The sequence below is a fragment of the Nicrophorus vespilloides genome, unplaced genomic scaffold, assembly GCF_001412225.1.
Source record: "Nicrophorus vespilloides isolate i.1.1-1 unplaced genomic scaffold, Nicve_v1.0, whole genome shotgun sequence".
Classification (NCBI taxonomy): Eukaryota; Metazoa; Arthropoda; class Insecta; order Coleoptera; family Silphidae; genus Nicrophorus; species Nicrophorus vespilloides.
The window spans coordinates 117,229-129,933 of NW_017096912.1; the positions used below are offsets into that span (position 1 = coordinate 117,229).

The 12,705-nt window shown below is 35.1% G+C and overlaps 1 protein-coding gene across 1 annotated transcript; it reads right to left on the minus strand.

Moving 5' to 3' along the window:
• Nucleotides 1-815: 815 nt before the first annotated feature.
• On the minus strand, nt 816-11,541 carry LOC108558447 (PH and SEC7 domain-containing protein 1). Its single transcript, XM_017915359.1, has 11 exons — nt 11,367-11,541; nt 9,678-10,568; nt 7,792-8,012; nt 7,538-7,731; nt 7,281-7,473; nt 7,052-7,212; nt 5,481-5,730; nt 5,278-5,422; nt 5,075-5,218; nt 4,820-5,016; nt 816-885 (listed from the first exon to the last, which is right to left on the minus strand). Exons 1-11 carry the CDS (start codon nt 11,439-11,441, stop codon nt 870-872), a joined length of 2,487 nt encoding a protein of 828 aa, XP_017770848.1. The 5' UTR covers nt 11,442-11,541; the 3' UTR covers nt 816-869.
• Between the last annotated feature and the right edge of the window lie 1,164 nt (nt 11,542-12,705).

Sequence of the window (12,705 nt, forward strand, 5' to 3'; positions counted from 1 at the left end):
TCTCTTCGTTATTGATATACCGTATATATATATATATAAACGTATTTTATATTTATATAATTATATGTAACTATGCAACGTTTAATTTAAAAAATATCATACACGTACCTTCTTTTGTTTTTTTCAATAAATAAATCCTTTTTACAAGATCGAAGATCTCGTGAATAAAATACTTGCATACTAGATTCAATATTAAATAAAACAAAAACAAAAATAAACACAAAACAATTGAAATAAAGATCCAGTTGTATAATAATAATAATATATTCTGCTTAAAAATAATACATAAAGCGGATGTATACAAAAAAATAATAATAATAAGTTTAAAAAATAAAATAATAATAATTAAAAAAAAAATGCAATTGAAGCGCAACGAATCATCATCGTGTATTATCATCATGATCATCATCATCATGTGGTTCCATCATGATTTCCATCCTTTCATTAATTTTCCTCGAAGGAACGAAAAGTAAAACAGTATTAAGTAAATAATAACAAAAAAAAAAGAATCCCATCGTTTTGCTCACTCTCTCTCTCTCTCTCACTTTCATTCTCTACAAAATATATAGTTTGTATTTTCTTCTGCTTTTCTTCTGCCTTTTTTTCTCTTCACTTTATATCTCATATAAATAAATTTCTCTTTGGTACTTATGCGAATTAAAACTTCTTCTTGGAATTACTCAGTTAAACTGTGCCCGCCCACCGGAGAGATTTATTGCACAATTAGTAAATAAATTGTAAATATATAAACGCCCTTCTATATATATATTATATATTCGTTTCTTTCTTTTTTCTTTTTCTTTCTTTCTTTCCTATTTTTCACGCCTCACGTCTATATGATCAAATCAAATTTTTTGTTCGCCAGCTGCTTAATCCACCATTTTCCTAAGGACATGCAAATCAAACAAACAAAATAATCGATTAACATTTTTTGAAAATATCCAGAGAAGTATATGTATATATATATATATAAACAAAAATTGTATGTGAAAGATTAGTTTTTTTTTTACAGAAAAAGAAGCGTTCCAAAAGCTGCAGGCCATAAAGGTGAAGTTAATTAATAGAGACAAGCTGAAGCTACCAACAATAAGTTCAAAGACTACTCAGTTAGTAAATAGAGATTAAGTACGTTTACCTCAAATAAAAATGAAACAAAAAAAAAACATAAAGAAGAACAAGACACGCACACAAGTTGCTCGATCCAAATGAAAAGAAATATTTATAAGTGTTGTAAGTTTCGGACTGGAGAGGATCGTGAAGACACAGAGTGGAGGTGTTAAGAAAAGTCACACAAGGATTGTTTGTTGTTCGTATATGTATATATAGACATAAATAATGGTAATAATAATAATAATAATAGTTAATTTTCAGTGCCCAACAAAAAAAAAACGAGAAATGAAAAAAATTGAAGAAAAAAAAACACATATATCGGTTATTGTTGGTAATTGAGAAGCGGGTATCTTTGTTAATTGTTAATTTTCTTGTCGTGATTGCGTTGAGATAAATAAAAGGAAACAAAAAAAAAATATAATAAAAATTAATCGATTAATTAAACGAAAGAAAAGGTAAATAAATAAAATAGAATTAGACTAGCGATTATTAAAAGAATAATTAATATAATGAGAAAGAAAGAGTGTGTTGTATGTGGAACGCACCTTGTGGGTATAGGAGACTCGTATTTTGGAAAATATTTTATGTGCACAATACACCTAGAAAGAGTAAAATGAATGAGATCGTATCATCGTCATTTTTTTCAATAAAATTTATTATTCTATTCATATGTATATATATATATTATATGTATGTATTTAGTATGTATGTTAAGAGATAGTTCAAGGATTCAATTTAGTTCCGAATTCAGAAGAGGGTTTTTGGGAGGGTTTTCAAAACTATACACTCTAGATTTTGCTCGAAATTATAGAGAGAAAAAACAGCACAATAAAGGACTCGTCTTCGTTTAAAATACTATATTTGTATATATACAAAAAGGGTTTGGAGGGGGGGAGGGTTTTGGTTTCTACAGGGCGGATTTTTTCGCGATCGAAAAGTAGTTTATTTCTTTCTCGCTCAAAAGAGAAGAAGGAATTTTTTTCTCCGATCGTCGAAATCGCCGGGTTCAATAAAAATGTACTCATCGTTATTCAAGTTATTTCACAGCCCCTAAACTATGCAAAATATATACGGGTTTCCTTTTCTCCTGCCAAAAGAAAACAAAACGAACAGATCGACGCACCACAAAAAAATAAAAAATAAATAAAAGGAAAAGTTCTGACAACAATAGCACAATAGAAACCTTTACAACTTATGTACAAGAAAAGTTACAAAACAAAAACAAGAATTTTGGAAAGAAAGGTGCAGCAGCTTAGATTTCATAAAAAATAATAATATGTAGATGTGATTTTCATTCTACTTAAGAAATTCATAATCTCAGAGATTTACATATTTGATTATATTATTCTATTATTAATTAATTAATTGGCAATGTCAAGTGGAATTTACTTGATGGAATCGCTTCGTTTGGAAGTTTTTAATTATAAAATGAAATTATGGAAGGACGAAGTGTTACGCGTTCAATTCATAATTGAATGATTGCGATTCTATCAAGAAAACTCAACTTTTCAATATCGAGAAATCTATAGACTTTTTAAATATATATATTTATATTTTAATAAGCTGCTGCATCTCAGTAATTATGTACAATTATAATACCCTAACTACTATATAACAAAATACTCGTATATTATTATTTTTTCCCTCTTATTTGTTTGTTTGTTCGATCGCTAAGCACTAAAATTAAGAAAGGAACCGACGCTAATCCAAAGCTAAAAACGAGGATACACTCAACGGAAAATCATAATTGAAATCTTTACGACCTAGGCAAATCCGAGACGGACAAAAATCGATACAGTTAATAGTTTTCTTGTTTTAATTCTTAAAACCTTTCAACAAAGGCTCTCAAACTTTATTATTTATATTATTCTCTTTGTCTTTTTTTTATAGTTATATATATTCAATATCTTTTGATTATGTTCAATTTGTTGCTAATGCTAAAACGAAAACGTGCACACATTTCCTATCATCAATTTCTTGCTTACGAATAATGTAAACATAAATGAATCAATTAAGTAACTATGATTTCAGATATCTTTAAGATTCAGAAATGGGTGCACGCTTCCTCACATTACTTTACAAAAGAAAAAATAAGTATATAAATAAAGTGTACTCGATATATTATCGTTAACCGATGGATTAGGGATCAACTTCACTCTAAATTACTTAATTAGTCATTAATCCAATTAAATGCGTTAATCATTAAAGTTTCGCTCTAATTCAAGGAGTTGAAATGCGAACGGAACGTGTACAACATGGGAAATGAACACCAAAAAAATTAAGAAATAAACAACAACCTCTTATATAGATACATAATAATTAGTTTTTTCTTCTTCATCTTCGTGTTTGCATTTAGATCGCACACAATCTAACGATATTTCATAAGTTCCTAACTAAATTTCCTCATCGCAATTGGTATTAGTAGTAGTAGTATTTTTTCTTGTTTACTTGGATTTTAGACTCTACGTGTGCGAAGAGAAAGATATTAAAATTCGACTCTACCGTTACTCTCCGACCATCTACTACTCTTTCCTATTAGTATAATTCACATGTTGGCTACGGCCCAAAAAATCATCAAACAAACAAAAACAGAAAATAATATGTGAAAAATTAATAAAATTATATATATATATATATATATCTTTATAAACAAAAAGAAAAAAAACGAATAAATTAAAATACACAACAATATTTGCTTTGTATAAGGTATAAAAAATATATCTATGTATGTATATATAATCTTTGCATTTCCTCAAAATATCGTGTTGCTTTTGTTTTGCTTTTTTAATTCTTCCTCAAACCTCGTTGGTGAATTGAAGAGAAGGGAAACAAATCGGAAAAGAAAATTTGTAAATGTACACAAGCGAAAAGAACTTATAAATAAATGATTTTTTTTTCTCGTGTTGTTTTGGTCGAAAGAGGGGCTGAGAGGGAAGTATTTGGGGTGAGAGTTAAGTTAATTTGTAAGCTGTATTAAGACAATTAGAGAAATATAATAAAAAAGAACGAAACGGTCAAAGCGCAAATGCTTTTTTTTTGTATGTTCGTAAATTCCAAAACAAACAAAAAACAAAACAAAACAATCAAAACAACTTCGATTTGTTAGATAGATTAGATCGCTAGCTAGATAGAAGATAATTAAAGGCGTACCAATTAGGGACAGAGTGAAAGATGTATATATTATATATAAAGCCCCCGGAGATGGGAAATAAAGAGTAAGAAAGTAAATGCGAAATATCTAAGCAGAGTGACGTGTCCATGTTCAGAATTCGTTTGCTAATTGGGGCTCGTTCGTTTCACTTACAGACTAAATTGTAAAATTTGAAAAGACTTTTTAATTGACCTACGAATATTTGTATGTTTTCTCTTTATTTTTTGACTAAGACGATATTTTCAATATCAATTCGAACAAACTACGCCCGAAGTAGAAGATGGACACGTCCGGAGGGGTGGTGTTTCTGGGGTTGCCGGTGGAGGAGAAGAGTTCTTGTTTTGTCGTATTTTTATGTTGTTTTTTTTTTATAAAAAAACGAGAGAAATAGAGTAATAATAAAATTGGTAGTTAACAGCCCCATTTGTTTTTGTTTGTTTTTTTTTAAGTTTTTCATGTCAAAGCACACATGCCGAGAACAACCCCATGACGCGTCAGCCTATATCAGCATCACCGTTGATCATGTGTCTGCTGTAGATGGCTTGTCTGTAACTGTACCTATTTGTCTGCGGCGAGGGGCGGTCGGGTATGGGCGGAGCCACCACGGTACCGCCCCCATCCAAATAAGTCACGGCTCCGCCCGTCGCCTCGTCCAATTCGCCGATGGCGGTCTCCACGAGGCTCACGCCCAGCTCCTGGTATTGCGGTGCCATCCGAGATCGCAGAATGTAAGCGTACGTCTTGTACCTCTTCAACTGAGACCGAACGTGTGTTAAAAGAAGAGAAACATGAAAGGAAATCGTTGATAGTTACCTCGTAGCTCAAGTACGCCTCCCGCTCTTTGTAATTCTGTATTACCAAGGACTTGGACCCTCGCTCCGGAGGCATTTGCTGATGCTCCATTAAATCCCGTTCCAGTCTAGTAACTCTCTCTTCATGATCTAATAACTGTTCGCGCTGCAAACGATATTTCAATAAAGAGACGTCGACTCGCGCATCAATTAATAATAGCTTACTAAATTAAATTTCGTGTGACTACATGGTAGTAAAGGCCTTTGGAATTTCTTCTGAGATCCTACCGCCGCCTCCAGTGGTGGCGCCGAGAAGCTGGCGCACACAAAGTTTATCGTGTCGATCCACGACTGCAGTTCCTTCAAATCGCTACAAATAAAGTAAATTAAATTGCCGTTCTAAATAATAATTCTTATATTAGTTATACCTGGTTTGAAACAGATACTCGGCTTGGTCGGCGGTTTGAAGCCGGAAAACGTACTGCTTCTTCGTGTAGTCGGTAGCCTTCGTGGCGAGGGCGTGATGTATCCGGATCGCGTTGTGCAGGTTGTCGCTCATCTGGTTTTTCCTGAAGCCGTTCTCGTCCTTGTGCAGGTAGAGGACCAGGTCTCGCAACGTGCAGTGGAACATTTTCCAGCTACGCTTGTGAAACGGAGCTAGAAAAATGCAGCAAAGGCCTTCGAAACAGCTATTTTGTATTGCAACATGCTATGCAAGTTACATTCGTAACTAGCTACTTTGACTCGATACTTGTATCTCAAACATATTCAAAAAACAACTACGCCCAAAAAGATAAAAGGAAACGAAACACATAGAGATTTAGAGATACAGAGGAGGAACCAAACAGTAAGACGAGTAAAACAAACACACAAAGACCAATCGTAATCATTGAGTTAGTAACAAAGCGTTAGTTGGATGTGAGCGGATTCCATCGGATAGACTTAATTGCGTCTGGAAGACGAGCGGTTTTAATTAAGGAAGACGACGGCACACAGTCAATTAATGCGCACACAATGCACTTCCGAAATTCACCCAAATCGCAGCTTTGCTTTCGATGATGGATTTTTATACACTTAAATGTTTACTGTTTGTATATACAGATTAATGTAATGAACCGGAAGCGGCGTTTCTCCATTGTGAACGAAAGAAAAGTCCTGGGAAACTCGAATAAATTAAACGAAAATAAAAAAAAAACGTGTAGAATTTGCGACAAAATCATAAACAGCAACAACGAGACGGAAACATTGTGATGTGAGAGTGTTAATAGGATAGTAATGTGTTTTTTTTTCTTCTTTGCTTTGTTTGCACATTAAAGCGTTTTAAAGAACAAAACCGTGTCGAGTATGGAAAGAAAATCGTATTAAACGTGAGAGATTTGAATGAGTGAAAACGGATGGACGTATATCAGTTTTTATATTTTACGTAAATAAGGATATTCGTCCAAAAACCGATATATTCTTTGTTATTTTACAGTGTATGAAGTAGCATGTTTTTTATTAGGGTTTAACATCATGTATTCGAATATTGAAAAATGAATGAAAATTTAGAAGAAACTGAAGATATTTTCCATGTTAAATACATGAATGTTAAAGCCTAGTTTTAATGAATCAGTACATACTTAGAAGATGAAGTAGTTGAAGAAGAAGCTTTTAATAAAGTTTTCTCTTTTTTGAGATGGAAGCCCAGATTCTGGGTTTAGTGCTTGAAGAAATAGAACAAGAACAGAATACAACAACACACTGAACATGTATGTATCGGGTCGATATTATGTTTGTTGGTTTTTGGTGATGTTTGTTGGCTTACCATACACCTCTGTCGCATTAGCACGAAAGTAGAAACATAAGAAAAGTAATGTAAAAAATAGGAAACAATAGAACACAAGAGTTAAAATTCTAAGGCTAGCCTAAAAGTAATTGTAAATAAGGTAACGGTAAACAAAGGGATAAGTAAGTAAGTAAGTAATAACTGCAAAGAGGCAAACAATCTGGATGAACTCACTTCTTTTTCCGTTGGTCTCGTAGCAGCATTTCCTCATCACGTATCCCTTCTTGTATTCGATGGCGTTCGTGAGGCAGGGCACGTCCAGGAATGGATTTCCGCCGATGTTGGAATCGATGGGTTTCAGCTGCATCTGCACGTTATCCTCGTTCTCCTCGTCACTGAAATCAATGCGTGCCGTTGGATTAGAAAAAGAACAGCCAGATTGAGTTCAGGCATATATAATTACAGTGCCCATTCCAGGGGGTTGCTCTTGATCGCGTTGTAGAGCTCCTTCAGTACGTCCTTCGGGAAGTTCTCACCCTCGTTTAGTCCAGCTAAATTTTCTATAAATTCGCTACAGGTCATTTTTCTACTCATGCTCTGGCCATGCAGATCGGTATTGAGCAACATTATGGCGCACGTCAAGGTATGTACGGCATCTGAAACACACAAGCATTACAACATTTCGAAAAAAAAAAATCAGGAATCGTAATCAAAAATTACCTTGAGAATTGAAGGAACCCGGATTACAGTCTAAATATCTCTTCGAAAAATGAACTAGCACTCTCTCCCTCTCCTGCGTCTCGCCGGTCAGGGAAAACTGCTTGAGGAACTTTCGCAAAGCAAAGTCTAATATGTCTTTGTAAAAATTGAAATTCTTCAAATATTCGTCGGCAACGGCTCTGCTGAATTCATTGCTGCAAATTGATATTAGATTAGATTTGTTCATGTTTGAAATTGAAGATTGTTCAACAAACTTTTTGCTGAGGTGCCTGGAAACGTCGGATTTCTTGAAGCCGTCCAAATTGTAAAGACGATTCGCCAGTCGTATTGCCGACGGCATGTCAACTGCTTTAGGCGTCAGGTGAAAACTGTGCAGACTTTCAAGATCGCTGTCGTCTTCGGAAGCCGGCGGCCACACGTCCTCCACCACGTCCGTCAATTCCATTCCATAGTAGCAGGTCTGCTGGTCAAAGGTCTGCAAAGGAACGAAACAAAAGTACTACTAAAACCGATCCAGCCTCGACGACGACGACGATTATAATCAAAAAAAAAAACGTCCCGTTCATTAACTCGGCATATATCTCACCTTTCCCATATCATATCAAAATCAACACATATTACAGATTCTATTATCGTGACTGAGCTTTTGCAATGCAAGCCGCATTTCGAGTAGAATTAGCAGATAAGATATACAGCTCGATTTCTTTCTAATTCTCTGTTTTTCTCTCCCTCACATAGATAAAACGCGTATCGTTTATTCTCTACGTGCCACTCCAGTTTCGGCAACTAAGAAATCAACAGTTCGGAGATCTTCATTGCGTAACGGTAACTCGCGGATTTTCGTCCCAAAAAAAAAACACACACACACAAAGTGTTTGCAAGTTTGTTAACATTGTGCTTCTTGGTGCGCGATGGCGCCGGCCTCTGCCAAAAAAAATATTCATTCCGAACTGCCAAATCTTATTTAAACGCGTAATTATGAAATGGAAACCGAAAATAAGTTACGCAACATTCAGCCCTCCACACAAACACATACACTTTTCCTCCTCCGAAGTCTATTTATGAACGGAAATTTATCGCGGCTCATTAAATCACGAAGGTACTTCGTTTTTCCGGTCGTTATAAAAATAAACTTCTCAATAAAAATCTTAAGTCTGGAGTTATTAAAATATAAAAATATCTTAAGAGTAAACAGTAAAAGCGTTCAGAATAAGTCTTTTATAATTATGACGATGAGTACGTTTGTTTTTAAAATTTCATAATATTTTTATATAATATAATTGCTCAGCATTGTATGGTTAATACTAAACGATTATTAAATATCTCAATGGTATTTGCATGTAGATATTAATCTTATAAAATACTAAATTCATTAGTTTCAATCGATGCGATCTTGTAAATACAACTTTTATGTACGAATTTATATACTCAACAAACTGAAATTGATTAAACGATCTTATTTAATAAAACACAAATGTGAATTTCTGTTGATATTCATCTTTAAACAAGATAATAAGAATTAGAAGTTTGTGTTTCATTAATTCTAAGTATTTTTTCATGTTAACGATTATCTTCTGTAATTAGAAAACTTTCATTTGTATTTTCTTTTTAATAAAAAAATATTGAATGTAATTATGAAATAATACTTGTGTCTCATTAATACTTACTAACTTTTCACTTCGATTCGATTCACAAGATGAAATGTATGAGCGAAAACTTGTATAAAAAGTATGCAGTAATTTGTAAGGAATGACAATTGATGCCGTTTATAGACTAAATAACTTCCACGTAAATATTGAGTTTCAGTTGATAAGGTAATTAGGAAATAATTGGGCAAAATTATGGAAAAACTACCCGTATAAAGTAAACTAAAAGCGACGTCATTAATAATAAATTAGGTACATTAATAACAATTTCAAATTTTCGAAACGAAGAAAAGTGGACTTGAAATGTTTTGAATTGTATCAATAGATTTTGAGAAATATAGAAATTCTAAGGAATTAATTATAATAATGATGAGTTTGTAAATAAATAAGAGATAATTGATTATTTTTAATATTAACTTGAAGAATGTAATATGTTGATTGAAGATTTGGATTGTTGTAGAAATAGTTGTAGTATTGAGGAATTGAAGACTTACAGGTTGATCTTTGTTGTTGGTCTTGTTGGAGGATTGTTTTCCGCGGTCCTTGACGGTGCTCTGCTGCTCCTTGTCCGGTCCTTTGACCTGTATGACGATCCTGTGATCACCGTCGGAGCCGAGTCTCTGCCTGGGTTCGGAGACGAGAAGAGTGCTATCGCTGTCGCTGTGATCGCTGATCTCCATAACGTAGTCCCGGATGCCCATGCTGTCGTCGTCGTGGTAGTCCGGACTGGAGATGTTCGAGATGGCTTCAGAGACGCTGAAGTCGCCGCCGTTGGTCTGATTGTACTGACCGGAATCGGTGTGCGGGCCATTGGTGAGGGTGTAGGGCAGTTTCCGGGCTGAGCCCGAATGGCTCGACATCACGGAGGAAGACACGGACGTGGGGGACTGCGGCGAGGTCGAGCGCAATGGGCTCGACGACGTCGGCGAAGAGCTGCTGCCGTTCGAGAGGGTCTGGCATAGTTTGTTCTGCTCGGCGCTCGTCGTCACCGGGGCGTTGTACGTCCACACTATTCTATCACTGTTACTGGAGGTGCACACGTTGCTGGAGGAGCCGGCATCGGGCCGCGTGTCCAGCAGCGTGTTCAGCGAGCTCGTTATGTCATCGTCCACGTCGATGTCGACCGCACTCATGCTCTTCGTGTCCTGCAGCTGATCCTCGGATCTGCTCGTTCGCACGAAATTATTGAATGTTTTGTCACTCGGCGACGGGTTCGAATCTCTTTTGTTGGCACTGATTGGAGAGGTGTTGGCGGAGTTCGGGCCCGACGATCGGTGGTTTCCTCTCAGACCCATGTCCATCTCGTTCGGACTGTTCGGCACCGAGTTATGCTGCTGATGTCTCAAGTGATGTGCGTGGCTGTTGTGGAACCTCGCGTGATCCACCTACAAAAACACTCGAAATCATCAACACACCTCTTCGCATCTTTTGTCAACGTCAAAAACAAACAATCACATTGCTATGCCCAAAAATATCACGTTTTCGAGTAGTTAAGATAATTAAGAAATCATTTTACGTAAAAATTACACAAAACCTTCACAAAATACACCCTAATAAAATAAACTAATAACAACTTCATTAATACACAATTAAGAACTGTACCAATTTTACAAACAAACAAAATTGCATTTTTAAAACAAAATGATATTTTCCCACATAGATTTACTAATTGTAATCTAGATAAAATCATACAAATTAGGAACTGTTTCGCGCCTACTAATTATACCGTTAAAAAATGTGTTTAATGTCAGATTTTCAGAAATTATGAATCAAAAAGTTAAGTATTGATGGAAATTTGATTTTTAACTTACTTAAGTAATCAAAGAAATCAAATATCAATATTATTGATTGTAATATAAAAGTTTTCTTGTACTTGTACAATTTCTTGAAGTTATTAGTTTTTAAACATAATTGAAAATATATTATCAAAAGATGAAAGTAATAGTATATTATTATGCTACGAAACTAAAAGAGACTATTGTTATAATCTGTGACAACTTTAAAGTGCATATGAAAAATGTAGAGTTGTCATCAATTATGAAGAGTGTGTTTACAAGAAGAATTGTTTATATGATGCAGAGACAAGACGAAGATAGTTAGAGAAGGTTGAGAGATGAAAGAATGAAGATATACAGAGAGAGAGAGAGAGAGAATAAACAAAAGAAAAGTATCAAGGACGAGACCTTTTTCAGTTGCTGTTTTGGCAAGATGCTCTGCTGCGTCTTGGAAATGTTCAGCATCTTGTCTCCGGTCATCATGAAGGCCTCGAACTTGGGCGCCTTTGGTTTCTCCTCGAGCGGCTGCCAATAAAGTCTATCATTTTCCTGTGCGAGTAGAGGCTGCTGCTCGGGACAGCTGCCATTGGTCCGATGCACTGCCGGCTCTGGTCTGCCCTGGTTGTAATTGTTACTTCCAGCCCTCGGATGATGCAAAGTTATCACGTCCCCATCATCTCCTCCTGAGCTCAAGAGCTGCTTCTGGAACGTCGCTTTTACGTTCGGGTCTGCAAGCAATCCGAACCAAGAAAAAAAAGAGCAAAAAAGAAAGACAAAGACAATCAGTGTGATTCTTGAACACAAACGACATCGGAAATCAGAGAGAGAATATAAAAAAAAAAAAACAGAAAATAATAATCGTAATAATAATAATAATGAGAACACAACGGAAGCTTGTTTATAATTATATTATAGGTTTTTTTTTTCGACATCTAAAAACAAATCTAAAGCCAACTACATGCTTTGTAAGAAGCGATCTTAATAACACTGGTTTTACTCGTGTCAGGGAGGTAGTGATTAATACACAACAACAAGGAATAGTAACGTAAAATTATAAATAAATATAATAAAACAAGAACAAGAACAACAACAACAAAAAACAAATAAACACCGACACCGACTAAAGCAGCTCACTCTCTCCAAGAGGTAAAACTACACACAAGGCTTAACTACTGAACGTACCTCTCTTTATTTTTAAGGTGACCGGGTCTGACGATAGTCGGAGACATTTTAAAACTGCAAAAGGAATCACATATGAACACAATATCTCATCCCTGTTTTCCGTAGAAGAAGAAGATATATGTATGTATGTATGCACATCCGACCGACCCCAAACATTCACTCTATTCACACACTCATCCGCCACCTCACAGAAGGAGAGAAATATATGCCTTTCAGACAAACCACTACCAAAAATAAGGTCCAACCAAAAAATTAGTGAGAGGACCAACTCCTTTTCTTTTGTCCCCAAGTAAATAATTAAAAAATAATATATTATTATATAACGATATTATTAAGATAAGATAGAATTCTAGCGAGGGAGCGAGTTACCAATTATAAAAAAAAAACAACGACAAGATAATAATAATAATAATAGTAACAAACAACGCGATGTAGATATGCCATAAATATGAACGGTCTTACGGACGCTGAGACACGCGACGCTCGGTATAAACTGGTGCAAAGACTTGAATGATTCATGATTCACAAATATAAAAGAGAAGAGACTACTACTGTATAAATGAAA